This window comes from Leiobunum rupestre, chromosome 5 (assembly GCF_980474605.1).
Source record: "Leiobunum rupestre chromosome 5, qqLeiRupe1.1.hap1, whole genome shotgun sequence".
Classification (NCBI taxonomy): Eukaryota; Metazoa; Arthropoda; class Arachnida; order Opiliones; family Sclerosomatidae; genus Leiobunum; species Leiobunum rupestre.
The window spans coordinates 15,888,140-15,911,487 of NC_143388.1; the positions used below are offsets into that span (position 1 = coordinate 15,888,140).

Consider the following 23,348-nt stretch of genomic DNA (forward strand, 5'->3'; position numbering starts at 1 on the left):
GTGTAAACGCGTACAAATGGACGGTCATAATCAATTAGATGAAAAATTAAAGTTAAAATGTCGCCATGATATCATAGGCTCTTTCCCTTTAGCTGCAAAGTCTGTATTAATCCCTACACCGAAGCTCAACGACATCAGAAAAATCCATTGAATATCATCTATAACCCCAATGATGTTTCTATTCGAGTCACGAATGAACCAGTTAATGTACAATTACTGAACCAAGTTCCCCGAGGGCTTAAACGATAAGTTGTCGTTTCGCAACTTTTTGGTGGGATAAAATTGGTAAATTAGTTTTTGGTTGGGTAGGCCAAGTATAAGAGGAATTTTAAGCTAGTTTTATACAGGGTGTCCACTAAAAAATGCTCCACTGCTAATAGTTCAAAATACATTTTTGTTAGGAATTTTATATTTTCAGATCCCATAGCCGGCGCAGGGGGTCATTTGATGAGAGAAAATTCAATGACCTTGAACCATGTCTTCAAGGTAATAAAAAATTTACCTCGAGAACCGTCGAATTTAGAGACTCGGTTCCAATTTTGGGTCCATATGGCTTAATACCGATGTTAATTGATCAATAGAAAGCCAAGAAAATTAACACCAAGGTAAACATGTGCAAGATAATCACGCTTAGGTGTTAATTGTTTCGAAAGTACTTGTGCTACGGCATTGAAAATTACACGAAAAATCACCCTGGTTAGGGGTCTTTGGCTATGAAAGTTCTGTTGACCTTGAGCCATGTCTTCAAGGTCATTCAATAGTTATTCAGAGATCTGTTGGTTTTAAAAGGTCGGTTCCAAGTTAAAGCTAGCTAAATATAATTATTGATACTTCAAATTTAAATTTTTAATCCAAGGGATACCTTGTATAACCCTGGCTCCCTCACTGTAAATCGTTTGGTCTTGGTAGCAGGGCCCCTAAGAGGGGGTTCGGGCCCCAGCAAATTTCAAATTTTGGACTGGAGATAGCTAAACCTTTTCTTAAAGAAACCCGGGATAAGAATACCTCGTTTTCTCATATCCGGGTCCCCGAACTGCACGGACCCTTAGACTGCACAGACCCCAAGACTCGTCGTCGGGCCTGCTTAGTAGTTGTCGCGCGCGATCATCCCGACCAGTGGTGGCGCTAAAAGGTATGCCATGGACTTCCTTGACATTTCGAAGGGGCCCCCAGATCCTATGGAAGGGGGCCTAAATATGTCCAGCTCCGACTTGGACTCGCAACCGAACTAAGTAGTATATTCTCGTCTTTGGTAGAGGTATATTTCAGCTTGGGCATATTTAAGAACTAGGACACTCTGTGTTAAACTAAATCTCGATTGATAATTAATTCAGTTCGGTGAGAATTTCTGCTATTTGTCGAACTTATTTCATTGTGTTACTTATGTTTAAACTTAATTGGATTCTCACGTGGAAGAAATATCGATCGAAGTTCTTTATATTTTTATCGCTAAAGTTTACCCGGAAGAAATATCTTATATTTTTATCTCAAAATTTTATTTTTTTCTTGGACCTAAGGTGGTGTCTTTTGTATCAGACAGTTCAGACTAGCTGATTATTATTATTATTAGTTTTCCTCTAAAGTTGTTGGCTTTTTTAGATCATCTTGTAGTTCGAAGTTGTCTCTCTGCAGACCGAAGTCGGATATCGTAGTTTTTACGAAATGAAGAAGAAAATTGTGTTTACAAATAAATTTAGGCCAAATTGTAGCCCTTCGTGTGAAGCTATGTTTCGAAATTTGCTTGAAATGCCTAAAAAAGCTAAACTTCTGTTGAAAATCATCATTTGACTTAATTAAATTTTCAATAGACGCTTAAATAAAACCTGTTCAGCGATTTCCCTAGAAGTAGTAATACAGAGAGTCGGGACATGCTTGTCAAGTTCTGCTTAATATTTCCATATAGAAGGGTTCGTTCAATTTCACATGCGCCTTCTGAAAGAATAAATGCGAGCGCGCACTATCAACTGTAGCCTTACAAATAAAACTTAACATAAACACGTGACTATTTTATTCAGTGACTCACGCGCATGCGCATAGGGGGGAAAGAGAAAGAGAGCTGCATTTATTGAAGCGACTATTGCCTTTGGAAACCTATAGCTTCAGTCTCAAGTATACATATTTTAAACCTTAACTAGGCCTCATTAAAAGCTCTTATATTACACGCCTATAAAGATGAAAACAAATGGTAGGTCTATAGGAGATTAAATAAAACATCTTCAAGAAAATTGCCAAGAAGTAATATTTCCTAGAGCCAGGACCTGCAAGTTACTGTGTATTCAGTGCTTGTGGAAATAATGGAAACTTTTCACCGGTAAATAGAACGCCGTGTGTTTTTGCTAAGCTTTAATAAGTCAAAAAACGCTACCTGGTTAAAGGGAAAAACTTGTTGCGTACCGTACAGTTAAAACGTTTTCATAATTTCCACAAACATTATATAAACAGTAACATGTAGGTCCTGGCTCTCAGAAATATTACTTCTTGGCAATTTCCTAGACGATGATTTATTGAAGAATCTATTACGTATCAGAAACTCTCTGGGTATGATCGTTAGATCGACCAATTTTCTCCGACCCGTAATGGCTAATGACGTAATAAACTCGAGCAATTCACTCTGGCAATAGAGTGGAGTTAATAAAAACACTAAACAATATTAGCTCTCTCAGTACCGATTCCATAATAGCCGTTCTCATCATCAACTACTACCCTAGACTACGCCAGAAATAAAGAGAGCGATGAAGCGAAAATGGGCGGGTTCGTAAGTGACGTCGTCACTGAAAAAAGCTTTCGGTTGACCATTACTAGGTCCTCAATGGCACGCCCCCACGAAATAATTCAGGTATAGGGATGTGAAAGCCACTAATATTACGATGTTTTTACAAATAACTTTCTGAGTTTATCTCTGGGAAAGCAAGTTGCAGCTGCCCAACTGAGGCAGCCAAGAAGGCCATACGTGACTGGGCGGCTAATTGAATCTACGAAAACGCCAGAGTTAGTATCCATAGTTGGAATAAGCGCACCGGTCACAAACTACTAAAAGAAATGTTAACCCGAACACGTTCGCCGCTAAAACCTCGTAATTCCAATTACGACATAGTTTACCGTCGTGATTCGATTGTAGAATCCCCCCAATTAGCTCGAACGGACCAATTGCATTTGCGAGTTTTCTGCAAACAATTCAAATGAAACTTCAAACAAAAAGTAAATCATGAAATTACCACGAAAACTGGTGGTAATAAATGCATTCAATGGATAATTCATATCAATCATCAAGTTTTTCTACAGCGTATATTTTTTGTATACACTGAAAGCGTTTAATTGTAATGGAAAAATAAAATATAAGATAAATTGTTAAAAAACAATTTGAAATTATGCTAACTAAAAATTTGTTGCGGTACACGATCGAAACAGAAATCGAAATATATGCAAATTAAGATAGAAAGACCAAATCCATATATATATATATATATATATAGACCGAAAAGATAATCCCGATACGAAAAAAACTTTGAGGTTCGAAAGTGAAATTCAAACATGTAGAAATAAGCTATAAAGATCGAAAAAGAAATCCAAGTATGACTAAAGGTATATAGACCGAAAGTGAAATCCAAATATGTACAAAGCTATAGAGACCGAAAGTGAAATCCAAATATGTACAAAGCTATAAAGATCGGAAGTTAAATCCAAATTTGTACAAATCTATAAAGATCGAAAATGAAATCCAAATATGTACAAAGCTATAAAGACCGAAAGTGAAATCCAAATATATAGAAATCTATAGAGACTGAAAGTGAAATCCAAACATATAGAAATCTATAGAGACCGAAAGTGAAATCCAAATATATAGAAATCTATAGAGACCGAAAGTGAAATCCAAATATGTAGAAATCTACAGAGACCGAAAGTGAAATCCAAATATATAGAAATCTACAGAGACCGAAAGTGAAATTCAAATATATAGAAATCCACAGAGACCGAAGCAAATAATCTTGCATCTAACCTTACGGCTTGAACTAAAAAACCAAGATATCCATAATTAATAACAGGAATAGGGATTTCTATAAAATACGGGAGTTCATGTGATAATGTTTTGTCACTTAGCGGTAGCTCTTGAAGGTAGAGAGCACGCGCTGCAGTCGCGCGACCCTTCGGAATCTGAAACTCGCGTGCAAAGTAAAGCACTTAAATAACTGGAGCTCGTGACGCAGATAAAAACATTTTAAACTTCTATATTTTTATTGTTTTACTTTTTAGGAACACGTATTCATCAAGATTAAGTATTCAACTTGAAAGGCGTCTATTGGTAAGTTACGTTACTTTCAACTATATGGTCCAATAGTATATATAGTATATATATATATATATGTGGTCCAGGGTATTTGTTTGTAAGGTAAGTAAATTTAAAGGGCGACAGGCAGAAGAAAACCTAGGCCTTTAAGAGTAACTCTCGGATTATTATAATACACTTATGTTACTTATGGTTTTACTTAACTAAATTTTCAACAGCCGGTTTATTTTCACACAATACCTAGAACCATTGTAAAGGGTGGAGTTTTAAATAAATTTCAGTTTAACAGGATCTTAAACAGATTTCGCTTTGAACGCTACATTTAACTTACAAGGAGACTACCCGAGGTGTAACTCACCGATTTTCTTTAAATTCAGGGATTAAGTAGACCTTCACGTAACTTAAAAAACCCCAAAGGGAAAAATGCGATGGGCTTTAGTTTTACCATGGCAACCGAAAACGTTTTTGACAACTAAAATATTATATTTCTCTATGAAAATTAACAAAGGAAAATCGAAGATTCTAAGGGTCCCCCGTTATGAAATTATTAAAATTTTTTTAGACCAAGTTGGTTAATTTTGGGTAAATATCAAATTTGATATTTACCCACAATTTGATATTTACCCACAATTAGATACCTTTGTTTACAAAAATTTGAATAATTTAGGAATCTTCAATTTTCCTATGTTAATTTACATAGAATATTTTAGTTGCCATAAACGTTTTCGGTTGCCATGGTAAAACTAAAGCCCATCGCATTTTTTCCATTTGGGGTTTTTTAAATTACGTGAAGGTCTACTTAATCCCTGAATTTAAAGAAAATCGGTGAGTTACACCTCGGGTAGTTAGAGGGTTCAGCTACGATGAAAGTATCAGGACCTAAAATAGTGGGCAGTTCTAAAATCGGATTTGGGCAGTGCTTTTTATCGTGAATTTATCGCCAAAAAGTATGAAAAATTTAAAATAGCTGATTACCTCTTGGGAGATGTCAAACGCAGCCAATTTTGATGAACTAAGTTACTTATTTACAGCCCTTTTTTAACTAGTTCTTAAAAAATAAAATAATTCTACGGTTCCAACTGCTTTTATAGCTCATTGAAATTATGGTTTTGGGGTTTAGTTTGTATATACACTATATACTATATAGTGGCTCGCTCCCTCGTCGTTATTTTTTGGGTACTTCTAAAAAATCCTTATTTTAGCCCCTGGGTGAAACGGCAGTTGAACACTCCTGTCTAAATGAAATGTCGACTTCGTTCCATCCCAACCAGATACAAACTAAAGCGTAGTGAGATACGTGTTTTTCCCTTTGAGAATGTCCCTGAGATATGTGTTTTCCCTTTGAGAATGTCCATTGAGATACGTGTTTTTCCCCCTGAGAATGTCCATGAGATACGTGTTTTTCCCCCTGAGAATGTCCATGAGATACGTGTTTTTCCCCCTGAGAATGTCCCTGAGATACGTGTTTTTCCGTTTGAGGATGTCCCTGTGATACGTGTTTTTCCCTTTGAGAATGTCCATGAGATACGTGTTTTTCCCCCTGAGAATGTCCATGAGATACGTGTTTTTCCCTTTGAGAATGTCCCTGAGATATGTGTTTTCCCTTTGAGAATGTCCCTGAGATACGTGTTTTTCCCTTTGAGAATGTCCCTGAGATATGTGTTTTTCCCTTTGAGAATGTCCCTGAGATACGTGTTTTTCCCTTTGAGAATGTCCCTGAGATACGTGTTTTTCCCTTTGAGAATGTCCCTGAGATACGTGTTTTTCCCTTTGAGAATGTCCCTGAGATACGTGTTTTTCCCTTTGAGAATGTCCCTGAGATACGTGTTTTTCCCTTTGAGAATGTCCCTGAGATACGTGTTTTTCCCTTTGAGAATGTCCCTGAGATACGTGTTTTCCCCCCTGAGAATGTCCCTGAGATACGTGTTTTTCCCTTTGAGAATGTCCCTGAGATACGTGTTTTTCCCTTTGAGAATGTCCCTGAGATATGTGTTTTCCCTTTGAGAATGTCCCTGAGATACGTGTTTTCCCTTTGAGAATGTCCCTGAGATACGTGTTTTTCCCTTTGAGAATGTCCCTGAGATATGTGTTTTCCCTTTGAGAATGTCCCTGAGATACGTGTTTTTCCCTTTGAGAATGTCCCTGAGATACGTGTTTTCCCTTTGAGAATGTCCCTGAGATACGTGTTTTTCCCTTTGAGAATGTCCCTGAGATATGTGTTTTCCCTTTGAGAATGTCCCTGAGATACGTGTTTTTCCCTTTTTGATCTATTCCACGATGTACAGAAAGAACTGGCGTAGAAGAATCCCGCGGAGCGCGGCGGAAAACGGCGACTGAGTCATGTTCCAAATTTAGTTAACAAAATGGGATGTGCTAGTCTCATCGTTCTAAGTCGTGCGTTCCGCAAATGGGATCTCTCCTCATTCGCCGTCTTTGCTTCTCTCTCTCTAGGCTTTTCCGGCCAAGGATTATTATTATTATTATTATTAACGCGCTAGTCGCCGTAGTTGCACCTGATCCCGTCATGTCACCTAAATACGGAGTCCTTAATGAGATTTCCCCAACTTCGGCGCTAGCCTATCTCGATCCCGAAGTCTAACGGCGTGGCTAGATTTATTATTCAACTTTAAGAAACTTTTGTGCGCTACTTCCATGGCTAAGGTTTTCGTTATAAATGCGCTCCTTTGGGATGAAATTCACACTTTTGTCATTCCGGAATGGTTCCGTAATCCGCTGTATTTAAAAAAAAGGGCCAACTCGAAACTAATGTTAGTGAAGGATGTAAAATTATCTTTGAATTTTCAAACACAATATCAGAAACTTGCGAATTCTAAATAAAATGATTCTGATCAAAAGATTAACAAGACGTTCAATATACTAACACGTAACTCTTTTTGTCTTGAAAAAATAGCTTTTGGCCCAAAAAGTTGAAACGAAAAATAACGCCAGGTGTTTGGGTGTGAATTTTCGCCGCCATCTTAGGGGCTGCCGCCAGCGCCCCTAACCCCGTATGAGCGATTTGCCAATTATCCTAACTTTTAAAATCGCGCAATTTAGGCTTAGGTCTCTTATAACTGGAACGCGCCGCGCGTGCAAAACAATTTTTTTGCGTCTTCAGCAGCGCGCGATTTTACGTTGTTTTTCTGTCTCACCGACTTCTTACCAGGTAGGTGTCGCGGCGGACGCGCGCTTTTCGATTTCCCGAAATTTCTTTATTTTATTAAAAATTAACCACTTAATATTTTTTGATTCGGTTTTCGCCATAAATTTTAGTTTTTAATGGGCTATAGGGCTATCTAACTGGTTAAAGCTTGACCGTCCCCCTTTAAGAAAACAGGCTTAAAATATTTTATTCGTGACCGAAAACTATCGCTACTTCCCCTTTGCTTCGTCTTTGAAACCTGGATTGGTAGTGGCTAAAGCAGATGCTATTAATTTTTCCTCATCGTTATTCCTAAATTTTCCTTTATAAACAATTGTACTTGCATTTTAATATAATTTTTGCAATGTTTGCTTATATTTTGATAAGTTTATTTAAGAAAAAACGTTCTTATGACCTTGGAGAAGCTAACACCGTTACGCCACCTAGACTCGTTTTGGTCGCGAATAAAACCTTAAAAGAGCATTTTGTTAGGCGCCAATCGCGAAAGAATATCACCAGTGATATTCAATCAAACATCACCCATGGAGCTATTTTCCCATATACAGAAAACACTTGCCGACAGTAGAGTCACAAGGGGGTACTGTGGGTGAAGGTGACACGCTGGAGATGGGGACACTCTCATCATATAACATTTATTTCTTCTCTTTCCAAATATCTTCTCGTTATTCCCTTCCGATCTTGTTTATTTAAATTTTGTATAAAAATGTTTGGTCCTTTATTTTTGAGCAAAAATATCTTGGTGGTGTCACTACAAGTTTTACCTACTAAAGCTAATACTCAAACAACTAGGGTACTTTCAGTAACGCAAATCTGGGAATAATGGGTTTTTATTTGATGTTTGTTTGTCGTCGCAGTGACGTATGAAGATACTAGTTAGCGCGGTTTTTAAAGATGGCGGCGATAAATGTTACGGGGCCCGAAAATCAGAGGAAGCTAAAAATATTATTTTCAATAATTAATGAGTTGCAAAATGACGAAATTGTTGACGACCATATTCTTTATTGTTGCAGCGATCAGTCTTATATTAAAAAAGCGAAAACGGCCATTGCAGTAGCTGAGGCATTCCAATTAAATGGTAGGCCTTTGACCAAACCCGTAGAATTGTTGATTAAAACTACAGTTGTATAATTTTAACACCTCCGCCAGCTAAACTACCTTATCTCCGGGATGGTTTTTTTATGGGCATCGGAAAATCGTACAGAAACAAAATGTTGTCATCGATTACTCATCGATGTTTTCGATGAGCTTTACTGAACAGTATCCGACCAGTGATATATCGTCTATAGCCAGAATACCCCGGAAGTAATTATATACTTTTGAAATCTGGGTGTGCCACTGCGTAACGATTAATGTTCATTTGTGGTAAGTATGGTCCAAGAGGTGACAACGTAAGTTACAGCACCGGGTGAAACTGCCCTTAGTGAAGCCATTGCTTCCCTATTTCAAAAAAACAACTGATAAAGGATGCAAGTGTGTCACAGCTCCCTGTGAAAAGGCGTCAACTTGATGGCTGATAATAAGGAAAGCATATTAAATGCAGATACCGATTGCGAATTGGCAAAAAGGGTCGTGAAATTTTGTCCCTGACCTGATAATGATTTATTATAAGATAGGACGTTTCTATAAAAGGCACGCAGTAGTTGTTCATTTGATCATTTTAGTGGCCATGTACCGCCAATCGTTGTTCAGTGTCATCTGGGTGGCGGTGATAGGCGTCGGCTTAGTTTCCGGAAATGAGCCGAATGAAAAAGTCGTGTTGATCACTAAAACTAATTCGTACAAGGCGACTTTCAACTACATCATCGAAGAGTTCCAGAATTTGCCGTACGTCGTCAAAAGCGACTACTTGGAGAGTCCCAAATTCTCAACGAAATCCCGAATTGATATTCAATGGTTCTTCAGAATATATCCTTATTACGGTAATCGGCAATACGTTACCGTAGATCTATACCTTTCTTCTTTGTCGTCCGCCATTCACAGTTTCTCGGGGTCAGTTGAATATGCTATAATCGACGTAAACGGCAACAAACAGTACAACATTAAAAATACCACGTCTATCGCCATCGGTAGAAGCTATTCGTTTATGCTCGTAAAGCGAGTCGATCTGGAATTGAAAGACAAAGAATTGCTGCCAGGAGGAAGGTTAACCATCTTTTGCGACGTGGAAGGCGTCTTGGTACGCAACGCTAATGCCTTGGAAACGGAAATCGTAACGGAGGAAGCTGAGTTGTCCAATTGCGCCAATAGTATCCCCACTGACACCTTCAGTAGACTGCATCTCTTCAAGGACCAAATGGGAGGCGACGTCGTACTCAAGTCTGGTAACGCGAGTATCAAATGCCACAAGAACATCTTATCGGCGCGTTCTTACTATTTGGCAAACTTGTGGAAATCCGAACTGTCCGAACAACAGCCGCGCGCGTACGATCTGAGTGACGATCTAACTAACGACGAGTTGAAGGATATGGTCGATTTCATGTATCGTGGAACGGCTACCAAATTGCGGAAAAATTGTCGCGCCTTGTTTGTGGCCATGAAAAAGTACCGATTCGAATGCTTGCGGCTCACTTGCGAAACGGTGCTGGTTAACCAGATAGATCGGTTTAACGCGAGAGAGTATCTTAAAATCGGTGATGAAATCAACTCCGGAGCGGTTATTAGAAGAGCCGCTTACTGTATCCACGCACCCGGGAACTGTGTATATGCTATTAAAAATTAATTATGTGTTCAAACTGTATATAAATTGAAATTTTCTAAAAAATAAACAACCAAATTGGCATTCTATAGTCAATATATAGTATTCATATAACAACGACCTTTCAAAAGCCCTACCTCTAAGCTTACCATTTTAAAACTCTCTCTTTGTCCTAGTTGGTATCCCAATTTATTGATTCTGAATTTGAGTATCTACATAAAAGATTTATTGGAGCAAAGCTACATCAGTATAGCGACTAAAACGGCATCAAACAAATACAAACAGAACTAAGTAATCGTAGTGTCTAACATTGGGGTTAGCACTTTCGCCTCGCATCATGAGGAGCCGGGTTCGATCCCAACTTGTGGCACTGGGTGAAACCTTGGGTATTAGCCTAGCTTATTATTATTATTAAGGCCAAATTTTGAATTTATATTTCTTCTATATTTCAATCATATTAAAGGGAATATAACCTCAAGTCGTTTTTTATGTTTTTATGCTTTTTTATGTAAGCAATTTTGGCGGGAAGTCACTAAACAGCGCCAAAAATATCTGAAGTCATAGGAGGGAGCGGGAAATGGTCGAAGTTTGGTGTTCCACACCTAAAACCTGAGGTTATATTCCCTTTAATAAACGTTTATGAAAGCTTGACGCAAAAGTATAATTAAATAAGTAACCCCTGTCCTTCATAGGCATTTCTAAAACCACGACTTAGTGGCGTCACTAAGAACAGTGTCACCGATTGCGGTAATTCGTGATGTCGTCCCCTTGAACAACAGTTACCAAATCATAAAGAACATTTTATCATTTGTTATTAATGTTAGATTTAATTTGTAAATAATAGCTTTTAAAGTATTCCTGCTGTTGATGATATATAATAGCAAGAACGCATAGAGGTACTAAGAACTATGAAATACTTAAATTTTGGCGCCATGAAGTTATACTTTGCCGATGGCTTAAGCCTAACTTGGGCCTTGGTGTAATGGATTTTTACATAGAGAGAGAACGGTCGCCTGCTTAGACTGCTTCTGAAAGTATAACAACAAGGCAGAATGGGCGAATGTTAAGGTTCATAGCGAGGGGTCGGACATTTACCAAAATCCCGTACACTTTGTCTAAAATCGCAAAATCTTTTAACTCTCTCTATGGTAAATTAACATTGAAATCGCAAAATCACTTCAAAAAGTAATGACAAAATCGCCAAAATCTCTACGAAATTCCGAAATCCCGTACAAAATAATGGCAAGTGTCCCACCCCTCGGTTCGTAGTTCTAAGTACCTCTATGCGTTCTTGATAATAGGTTATCACTAGTATAGTTCTTGGTATAATACTAGCAGGTTTAGTATTAATTTTACGTTGGCGCGGGGGGCAGATCACTCCTCTTTCGGGTGCATACTTAATTGGATTAAATCTGATTAAATGTATTAAATTTTTAAACCGATTTAATAGCAATTTAAATTTTGATCCAATTTAATTATGATTTAATTTTTATCCAATTTAATCATGATTTAACTTTTAATCCAATTTAATTTTTTAATCTTGATTAAATCACAAGTTAATCTGTTTGATCACGAACTAATCTCTGAATCGCGATTTAATCGACTTAATCATGATTGACTCGATCTAATAACGATCTACTTTTTGGAATATATTTATTTTTAATCACGATTTAATCAGCTTAATCATGATTTGATCAGTTTAATCGTTATTTAATCAGCTTAATCGTTATTTAATAGTCTACACTAACTCGATTTAATCGCTGTTTTATCGTGATTTGATAACGATTTAATCCATTTAATTATCTTAATCATGATTTAATCGGATTTAATTGATCAATGATGTAAACTTATTCATTGAAGTGAACTGCCCCTCGGGTTGCAGTACTTATAGGGACACAATGAAATAATACAACAAAATTATGTCTATAGAGTAGTAGCACTCTGTAGCTTTGGCCATGGTCGCCATTGTGGGCACGAATTTTTTATGAATAGGAAAAAGCATGGGTGACGTCGTGTGACGTAGCACTGCCATTACTCTATATACAAAAATGAAATAAGAACGACTGAGAATAACGAGAAGCAACTTAACCATTGAAGCAAAAAGAGGAAATACTTTAACAAAGAGAGTGTCGCCACACCTGAGGTAACACCCGTTGCGTTCCGCGTCCCCCTAGTGACTAACAAGCGATGACCACCATCTATAAGTCAAGTGCTGGCAGAAATAGAAAAGGCAAGTTAAGTAAGTATCCAATCGCAGCTGCGGGTGGAGATGTAAGAAATCAATAGGCAATGTCTTTTAATGAGAATAGTGTGGGGGGATAAACGGGGGAGGCGAATGATGGCACGTGAGAGAGAGTGATTGGCGAGGACTGTCTTTCTTTTGGTGACCATAATAAAGCGGAAGAGAAGGGTGCAGGGGGAACAGAGGTGGCATTGAAAAGAGGGAAGAAAACGATAACAGGTGACGCTTCATTGAAAGCCCGTTAGCGCACTCCATCAAAGAACCATCCACCAAACCGAGCCAATATATAATGAAGATTTCGTCGCCACTGAGTCGCGAGACGAGTGAGTCTACGGCTCAGCCTTACAAGAAAGTTCGAACAAAGAGACTGTATAGAAATTGCCGATAAAAATCCCACGGTAGGTAGTCGTTTACGGCTTTTAAACGAGGTGCTAAGAGACCTTTGACTGAATTTCAAGATTGGAAAGCTACCAAGATTCGCGGTTGACTGAACCGGGTCATTTATTGTCCATGTCTTCGTTTTCCTCCACTCTCTCCCGTTGAGGGGGTTTAAAAGACCCTAGTTGAAAATAAATACTGGCGACCTACTGCCTCCACTTGGCTCGGATGGCATAGCTTTCCTCGCACCTTTCAAAAGACGTTCGGATAGAAGTTTGAAAAAATGGCCGCCAAACTGTTCATGAAGGTTACGTAACAAAGCAAGATTGCAACAAAATACCAAATAACTGACAAAGAAGTGTTCTGATATTACTTCTATGTCGTAACTTTATAAGGGAATGGGTTTTCGTAGGAATCCATACCTCTACTTGGAGTGCTTATCCTGCCGTATCGCGTATGGTAAGATCACTTAGACGGCTTTGGCCCCGCCTATGAGATAAAAAATACCCTCTGCGCGCGCTCCCCTCTCACGTTGTTGTTTGTTAAGTTAACATAGGGACGTCAAAAAAAACCGTCAGCCACATCGAGACGAAAATCTGCCGCGATAAGCATTCCAAGTAGAGGTATGGATTCCTGGTTTTCTAGATGGAATTTCGAGTGGTTAGCACTTTTACCTCGCAGCAAGAGGAGCCGGGTTCGATCCCAGCTTGTAGCACGTCTGGGTAAATACTCGGAACCACTCCTTCTGCGTTGAGTTTGCAAGTTCTCTCCCCACTGATTAAATTGGTTTTCCATAAAACTTGTAGAGGTTAAAGGTAATAGTTAGTGTAGGGAGCTGTTGGCTCGCGTAGAATGAAGGGTTGGCCACCACCCTTCTACTCATTGTAACCCGGCCACCTGAATTAATGGCTTTAAAAGTCGCTAGATGACTTGGGCCTAAGGTGGTGCCTTAGGTATATATAGCCTAGCTGATTAATATATTATATAGTAATGTGGTTTTTTCATTGATCTAAAGATACCAAGGAGTAGAAAGGTAGAACAAGAAATTTTTGTAGGAATAATTGACACAACGAGGGGTCATAAATTCATCAAAATCCAGTGCACTCTACAGAAAAACAGAATTGATAAATCCAAAATCTCTGTAAAAATTAAACCTAAAACCTCAAATCAACACGAAAATCATACTTTATAATCGGAAAAAGGTCTCAGATTTCCAAAATTTGCTTGAAATTCAAAATTCCGAACACGCATCGTAGCTCCCACCGACCCTGCCTCTCAAGTTAAAAACATTAAAAGTTCTTAATCAGATTTTTGAAATATTTACTGGAAGTAAATTTCCAAATTTAATTTAATTACCTTCTCGAGTCATAACTTCAACGCGAAGCAAATTCTACAAACACCTCTCATACCCGAAACAGTTTTATACCCGAGAGATCGAGTTAGTTGAAGATATGTCACTTTGGAACTTCGTTGGTGTCCTCCGCGCTGCTGACGGCCATTAGGACATCCCGCGAGATGACCAACGCATCAGAGCTCTTTTCCTTCGAAATATTGATTTGGTTATACAAACTTGAAAAGAGCACCGGTCTGTTCCCCAATCTTGTAAGTACCGTGTGGCCGGAATATGATATTTGTTTGGAATAATTTCCCTTGAGAAATCACGCGGGAACAAAATGTCTCTAGCGCTAAAAATAAACTGCTGCTACTGCAACCCCCAACAGTGGCGAACCTACGTGTGCGAAAGAATTTATTCTTCTAACGAAACTAAAAATGGTTCGGGGAACTCCAAATTCGGTGTTAAAATTCTATAAAAATACGTGCGAAATGAACCACGCAATCTGAGCCAAAGCGAGATGGTTTAACCAACGAAAAATACACAACAAAATCACAAGTGTTGTAGCTTTAACAAGAGTGTAAAAGTATAACGTTCGATGGTCGATTACCGAAATTCGTGTTTTTGCCTTTAGGATTGTTCATTGTTTTTTACCTCTCCGAGGGGACTTTGTACCCTAGAAGGGGTTATACAACCACCGTGTCTGTCTGTCTGTCTGTGGGTCTGTCTGTGGGTCTGTCTGTCAGGCCTGCGAACGCGTTCGCATTTTCGGGGCAAAGGTTAATCGCTGCGTACGCAGTTTCTTAGAATTAGGGAAAAGGTTTTTCCAAAAGGTCCCGTTTTTTGTTGTCATTGGGTGTAGTATAAATACTTTTCAATTTGCGTTAGTACCGGGCGGGATTCGAACCCGAGCCCTCCTGCACGTCAGGTGAACATTCTACCACAGAACCACGGATACATTGTACACTTCACTGAAAATTAGAAACTCTTCCGAGGAGAGGTATATTTTGGCCTGCCAACTTGTTTTTAGGGTGAAAAGTGTATTTTCTATTTCTACTGCATAATGCAAAATTTTAAAAATTACGCCTATCCCGCTGGGAAAAGACTCCTTTTGTACTATTCGTATTGCAAATTTTGTTGAGTGTGAAATGGGGATTTGAAAATAAATTAGTACTCCTAATTTTCAAAACATCTTAAAAGCTTCCAAGAATTTTGCTGCTGTATTATATGAATTGCTAAACATGCCGAATATTCTGTAGGCCTACTTCATATTAAGCCTGTACAAAAAAATATGTTCATTAGAGTGATTGCGTATAATTTATCAGCCATTTTCGAAGATGGCGTTAGATTTCAACCAAAGGCATAAAGATGAACTACGCAATAGAACTAGTGATTTAAAACTTAAGTTCCTTTCTTTTTTAAATTTGTTTAAATTTGAACAAAGCTACTCTTAAAAGAATAAATCGTCTTTTGAGTCCTCTATAAGGAAAATATTATTCATTTCATAAACTATCACAATATATGCAGCGCTTGTTAACATTTCCTTACACTTTTCTCTACATGTAAAATGAGATCTCATATATTGATTTTCTGCATTTCTTCGGAAAAATATTGTATATCAATTGGTAAATATCCCTACGCGGTGTAACTTTTACATTTTACATCTTTAATCGAAGTAATAGCCTTTGTAAATGCGAGTGGGTAAATTTTGAGCAGTGATGCGGTGTACGCATCCACTATTTGGTGGGAAATTCGCGTCCAATGGAATCTACGAAAATTCATGTTTCATTTTAATGGTTTACTGAGAAATACGTATTATAAACTCCTGATAATACGTATTTCTCAGTCATTTATAAAAAGTAGGTTGTATCACAGATTTTTGCTATTTTAAACCTAAAAACTAACGCAGGAAACTAATATTATACGATTTTAATATTGTGCAATGCAGTTACTATAGATTAATTCCTCACAAACGGTATAACGCGGGTTTGTTATGAAACCTATGAGTAACAAATACAAGGAGAACGCAGTTAGCCTTTAAACACGCTAACGAAGAGTTGTGTACAACTTTCATTGGACGAGCCTTTACGCTGAACGTTTTACGGGCGGGGGGAAGACAATTTCCGAATTTTCCCCTTCCGACGGCAGTAGGCACTAAAGCGTTTAACTAATGAAAATTGTACACAAGAAAATCCGTGACTTTTGACGGGTTGCTTTCTTTTTGTGTGGGGTGCTGTGTTTGTTGCTTCAAGATGAAATCAATACGCTACTTCGAATCTATACTTAAAGTAATTTACATAAAAATCTAAGACCAATCATATTGAAATACTTTTACACAATACAAAGACACTCTAGAAATAAATATTTCATTGACTTAATTCCTGAACACTCCAGGAAGAAAGCTAGAGCTGTATGACGCCATCAATTACTTTATCGTGGAATTCTCTAAGACCTATGACAAAGCATTTCCCTTTATTGAAATCCCCAGTTGAGATTTCGATCTACTGAAATCAAAGAAGCTATAAAAAATAATAAACAAATCAACTATACAATAAGCCTTCGGAATAAATGCAACAACATCACTAGGAATGCTGGAAACCACTACTATTAAAAGGCCCAACTCTACGGGTAATCCCAAACAAATCTGAATATAATTAACAACCTTCAAAGTAGAACTAAAAAGTGAACCTTAACAATTAGTGAGTCACCAAATAATAAATAATAATTATAAATTTTTTACCATGGATACAAAATTCAATTTATATGACCTTATATGAGTCACCAAATAGTTTCAATTAACTCTTTTTTCCACCTCTAGTGGCAAAATTCAATAAAAAATAAATAATAAAAGCAGTATATTCTTCTATTCTATTCACTCTTCTTCTGGCCTTTTTTCATCTCTCCTATTTGCAATGACCAAATTAGTCACTTAATAGATATATCAGTGATTACTTTAGCATGAAAAGAGTTTTTTCCACTTTTTCCGGGTTTTACCAGTTTTTCCCACATGTCCCGGCAAAAACCTGATTTTGCCGGGTTTTTGCCAACCCTTGGTATAATACCCATAGTTTTACAAACATCAATCTTTATTATTTTACAGTATTTAACTAATTAGTTAAACGGTTATAATAAAGGCTGTTCCGCAAGGCTCTATTATTTTTCAAAATTTATTCATCAACCGCCTATTGACAATAGACTAAGAACTTCATACTAGAATGGCACGTTATGTCTTAATGATGAACCGTGGAGCAGCTCTTTAAAATATAATACTACAGATACGAGTTGCTTGTGACTTATGGATATAATGATATAGTCACACACTAAATGAAGTTACTGTATATATATATATATATATATATATATATATATATATATATATATATATATATATATATATATATATATATATATATATATATATAAATATCTAGATATCTGGTTTGACCTCGGCTTTATATGTAATCATGTTGCTCAAGATGCTCTTGAAGTCTTTTTAATACAAACACTACGTGATGAATATTGATCAAGAAGTTAAGTTTCCAAATATGCCGTTGTACATAGTCATCTCACTTACTGCATCAGACATAAATATGAATAAACTATGTCTAATTTAAAAATGAGCTCTTAGGCTAATTGACGCTAAACAGTTTCACGTCCACACACCAATTTTTATCGTGCCATCACATATTAACACACAAGCACATCTATATATCACTTTTGTTTACTTTCAAATTCTTGAATACATAATGCATTTCAATTCAGTAGGTTCTCTATTCATTTCACTGGGAAAAAGTATATTCCAAAAAGCTCTTTCCCGGACTATGTTCTGTGAGGGAATAACATATTATAATACCCTAATTCTCTCCACTTCTATTGGTCTACAAAAAAAACTAAATGTAATATTTCGATTTGTTTTTTAATCACATTTTAAGATTTTTAATACTGTCTTTTTTAAATAATTTTTTTATTTATTTATGTCTGTCAATTTTCCAATCAAAAGTGATTTAATGACTTTCCGGACCAAGAATTGTTTTATTTATACTTAGGGATAAAGTTTAGATATTTATATCCTCCATTTCCCAAGATGGCGTTGGATTTGATTCAAGCAATAGGTCTCCCTTTCTGGGTGTGACCAAACAACACAAGGACTATCAGTCAAATTGCCTAAAACGAACGGCAGTCATAACAAGAGAAAACTATTCTAACGCAAACTACTCGCTCACGGGACCCGGTTCTCGGACCTTTCGAAACTGTTCAAGCAGTACCTTGCTCGAGAACAGCAGGCCCGTAGCCAGAAAAATTTCGTTAAGGGGGCAGTAGCTTTTTGTGAGGGGGCACATTTTTTTCGTTTACCTTATTTCAAAAATTAACATAACAAAAAATAAAACCTTGCTTTCTGAAGCAGACCATTCTACAACTTGGTTTTTATTAAGAAATAGTTACCTTTAAATAATGATCTAAACCTTAGACAAAGACCAGTGCAGTGGTCCAAAAGGAAAATTTAAACGAATAGAAGTTTAAAAAAACTAATAGAGATGAAGAGGCAGATAATATTCTTCGAAAGGGAATGGATTAAATTGAGGGGGCAGGTAGGGGCAAATTAAAATTTAATTTGAGGGGGCAACATTTATTTTTGAGCCCCCCCCCCCGTGGCTACGGTCCTGGAGAGCAGGTACCATCAAGAACCCAAGGCTGAGCTCTCTTAAATCCGTCTGCATTAGTTATTTAGACTAGTCAAGATGTGCTTTTTGGATGGAATTTCAGACTATTCGTACAACAAGTTCTGAACTGTCCGGGACGTTTTGGTGACGTCATAGCTTAGTCCGAATCAGTTCGTTGAACGGTTCCAGGCTTACGAATAATTTTCATCTAATGTCAGGAACGTTTAAAGGTTTCTATCCAACATTTTGTAAGATGGCGCCTGATTTCAACCAAAAATATGGGTGTGACCAATCAATCAGCCAAACTGCCTTAAGTGTTCAGCAGTCATCGCCTCGGGAACGTTTAGGTTAATAAGTCACCAACTAATCAAGTGACAAAGTGGTCATCCATCAAGATGAAGACTTTCAAATTAAAAGAAGAAAAATATGCATCATTTTTTTTTTAATAGTTTTACGTTCAGATACGACAAAGGTAGTAAAGATGAAAGATTCAACGATAACTTTATGCCAACACGTCAACAGTGTAAAGAAAATACTTTAAGCCTAGGCAATCCTGGAAATCTGGGAATTTCTTAAGACGGTAAAGCCGTGGATTTTATTTCGCGTAATAACGCGAGAGCGCTATTATATACTAAGACGCCATATCTCGGTATGACTAGTTCGTGGTCGATTTCGTTTCTGGGGAAACAGCGATGTCGGCAGACTGGGGCGTGGATGTATACATGGAGCGTTGTTGGAAATCGACAAAAATTGGTGAACCTCAAAGCCTTTAGTAAACCGCAAATCTTCTACCACATCTGCGGTTTCCGAGCAGGGCTCGTAATCGTAAAACGACCTAGCCAAAGCTCCCCTGACGAAATGTAATAAACAAGATGGTACCTGACATCGTGTTTCTTTCACACCAACCAAGTAAAGCATTTTTAGTTCGGCGCTGGTATTATACATTGGTAAAAGTCCTGACACATTAAAAAAATTGTTTTGGCTGCCACAAAACTCCAAACTGACTCCTATGGGAGAGTATATACTTTTGTTTTCGCTTAGTCGTTGTCAGTTCTACGAACTTGGAGCCCTCTATGTAGTGGCACTATAAGTTAGATTTAAAAGCTTAATTTTTAATTTAAATTAAATGAATATTAAAGAAAGTGTCGGCTCAACGTGAAGTAGCTCTTTTTTCAACAGATGTCGCTACATTTTGGCCCAAAAGGCGGGACATTAAAGTACCCTCGCGTTAAAAACACGTTTGTAAATTTGACGATAACTTAAATTATAGTAATTTTTTACATTATGTTTTATATGGGATGTATAATTTAGGTTAAAGTCCACTGAGTAGAGTATAAGTGGTCTAATTATAATACTCTACAATGGTTGTCTGACGACGTTATCGTTTCGCTATTTTGAATCTTAGCTTCCTTTGCCATTAATAGATGGCACCACGATCTCCAGGTTAGTCATTTTTTCGAAGAATCGGATAGATTAATTGCCATATCTAATAACAAGGGCCTTATCATTATACAGGTGTCAATGATAGAGCCGCAACTATTGCTTTAAAATAATAGTACAGTGTTTTCTTGCCATTATGTAGTTTTTACGATTGATTGATGGTGACTTAAGTGCCGAATTCTATTTGGCAACTTGTTTTATTAAAGTTTCTACGAAACGAAAGGTTTTGCCCTTAACCCCGCGAGACATTTTTAGTTTCATAATTCACCATTTACGTTCCACTAATAATAAATAGATTTCAACTATACGAATTTTGAGACACGAATGTTTGGATACTAAATTTGCGATGCAAATTTTCGTTAGCGAAATGTCGTAAAGATTAGTGCGCAATAATGGATAAGGGAATATTAAGAGCTTTTAAAACCAAAACACTATAAATGACAAAGTACGTAATGAAACACTTATATACCGAGAACCAATATTACGAAGTTTAATAACCCGAACCAATTTACTATATTAATTTTAGACGGAGAGCCGTAGTAGCTCTTATAAAAGCGTACTTAAAATAATGATCGGATATTGAATTAAAGTCCATTAAGTCGAAGCTATAACTTGGCTTCTAGGCTTCGAAGAGTAGGACGGCCTCTGTGAAATCCCTCCGAATAAAGATAGAATTCGCTGGCCCCGCTATAGAACGTATAATCGACTTTGGAGAGTGCTTAATGCCCCTTTTCAACAGTTGTGTGCTGGCTCGTTTCAAAGCAATGTCCCTTTCATAGGAGCCGAGAGCCCATCTAAAGACACTGCGAGACAATGACGAGAGGGAACGGACTGAAGTCGTCTGTCTTTTCACTTTAATTGTCCATATCCTCAACTTTCTCTAATGGAGTGGAAAGAAAGACCGTCTTACCGAAAGACGGTCGCGTTGAGATAGAGAGAGAGTGAACGGTACAACTTCGCCTTAAGCCTTTTCTCCGACTTAGGCGCTTCGTGTTTCGTATATTTATATATCCGTAAGAGTACGTTCACCTCCTCGAGACGTTGCAACCAGAAAATGTCCACGGAAAAGTTGAAATAACTGCCGTTGTCATGGTATAAAAATTCCGCCGAGCAAAGACGCGACGCCAATTGTACGAGCGCAGTTTTTGTTGATGTTGTTCAATGTACGCGGTTGAAGACCCATAACGTTTTCCTTTGGGAAATATACCGTAGTATAGTCAGAAAATGTTACAAAATTATGGCAAGGAACAGAATCGAGTTAGGGTTAGCGTATTTAAATTAGATTTTAAATTTATTGAGATTTTTTACATTTATACCTCTTTATAATGTTGTGATATATTGCTAGTTCCGGAACTCAAAATCTAATTAATTCTTTATTAAATTTAATTACTATTTGATCGCTAAACGTATTTGGTTTTGTTTGAATCTCCATTGTTAGAGTTACAATATTTTGTAATTTTTATAAATACACCATTGAAAAAATTATGTTATTAAATTTAAATGAAAGAATTTAAATAAGTACTTGAATTAAAATAAGCCCTGAATTTCTACAAAGAATTGTTGTTCCGTTTCGTTGAGATATGACAATTTGATGGTAGGAATAGATGAAATGGTTAATTGTCGAGACAGAGGCTACGTCTTTAGTATAATAGATAATTTGTTCTCGGCTTCCGACATTCCTGAAGTGTCAAGCTACACAATCCCGCTGACGTAATGTAAACCTGACTACTACGACAATGGCGATAGTTCATCACGTTTCCCCTCGGAATGCGGGAAAGGCGGGAGAATGGGAGGGAGCGTGGCTCTGTAAAAATATCAAAAGCGGAGAATTGATAGTCTCTATCCGGGCGGTCTAGTTGTAGGTCAAGCAGTTCTTTGCTCGTGCGGAATAACTGCCATCAATTCTGATTTCCCTTCTCGGTCGAATTCAGGTGAACACAGCCGCTGGGGCCACGAAACCCCGACTATATTCGCTCCATAAATTGTATACCTCCCAAAAAAAAATCCAACAATCTAGGATTCTCAACACCCTTTTCTTCCAAATCCCCCCCGCGGCAAAAACAAAAAGCGAAGAAAAACAAAGTCGGTAAATTCTGCTTTGTTTAAAGTGGAATACACGAGACCCCCCCCCCCAGTCTGGACTGATTGAGATAGAAATTGCTTTCAATATCTCTCCAACATAGACGACGGTCTTCTTTTCTTATTGAAGGCATTGTCGAAAGCAATTTGGACGAGCAAAATGACGAGAGCCCGCAGCCAGCCACCCACAACGAAAGCGAGCGTGGCGAGAATCGGTTAAGAGTTTTCTCGATTTTTCTCCGTCGGGCATATTCCCGACTCATTATCGCGCTACCCACACTCTGGATTAGATCACGAGCTATCTTAAATTTCAATGTGGAAAGTCGCGGATAAGCCGGCCGATCATTTAGAGTCCTTTCGTCCCGAGTTTGCCCCACGTTAGCGCGTAACCTAATCACGTGTGGCATCTTGTCCAATCCCAGACATTTCGGAAGAGACCTAGAGTGCTCTCGCGGATGGTGTAAAGAATGAACGTGATGATTGGAAGGAGAGGGGGTTGCCGGGTGAGTGCGAGACGTTTACGGCTACAGCCTGAAATTGAGAAGATTCGCATGGCCGAATGACGTTTCCTGGAAAACTAGCGAACAAGTTGGCCACCGTTACAATTAACAGCTCTCTTCTTTTCAGGGTCAGCGATTTAGTCGACTTATTGATACATGAAACGATAAGAGTTCATAAGTCTAGGAGTATTCTACTTCGAACGCGTTCTTTTACGAAAATTTCCAATATTAATAGTAATAATAATCAGTCAGGTTAATACAACTGTAATCAAAACACATCCAGTGTCAATTAAATTCTGTGTGGATCAAATAATTTGGATCAAATCAGAATAAAGTTGAATGTTATGCATTATAATTGGATCAAATATTTGGGTTCCAAATTTCAATCAAAGTCGAATTTTCTTCCCTCCAATTTTGGAATCAAATATTATGAACCATTTTCGTAAGCGTTAGAACTTTCGTTTAATAAACAAAGTCTTAAAAATAGTATGAAAATAGCGCTTTAACTGAAATTGAAAGGTATATCAGACCTAAGTAAGAGTGAAACAAAATTACCTCTTCAGGTTTGACAA

General features: G+C 37.6%; 2 protein-coding genes across 2 annotated transcripts in view; one reads left to right on the forward strand and one right to left on the reverse strand.

The window, feature by feature from the left end:
* LanB2 (laminin subunit gamma-1) overlaps positions 1-23,348 on the reverse strand; it is a 126,650-nt gene that overhangs the window by 77,933 nt on the left and 25,369 nt on the right. The window lies entirely within an intron of this gene.
* LOC149943638 (speckle-type POZ protein B-like) lies at positions 8,733-10,239 on the forward strand. Its single transcript, XM_090175303.1, has 2 exons — positions 8,733-8,750; positions 9,110-10,239. Coding segments are annotated over exons 1-2 (1,059 nt in total). The 5' UTR covers positions 8,733-8,749; the 3' UTR covers positions 10,168-10,239.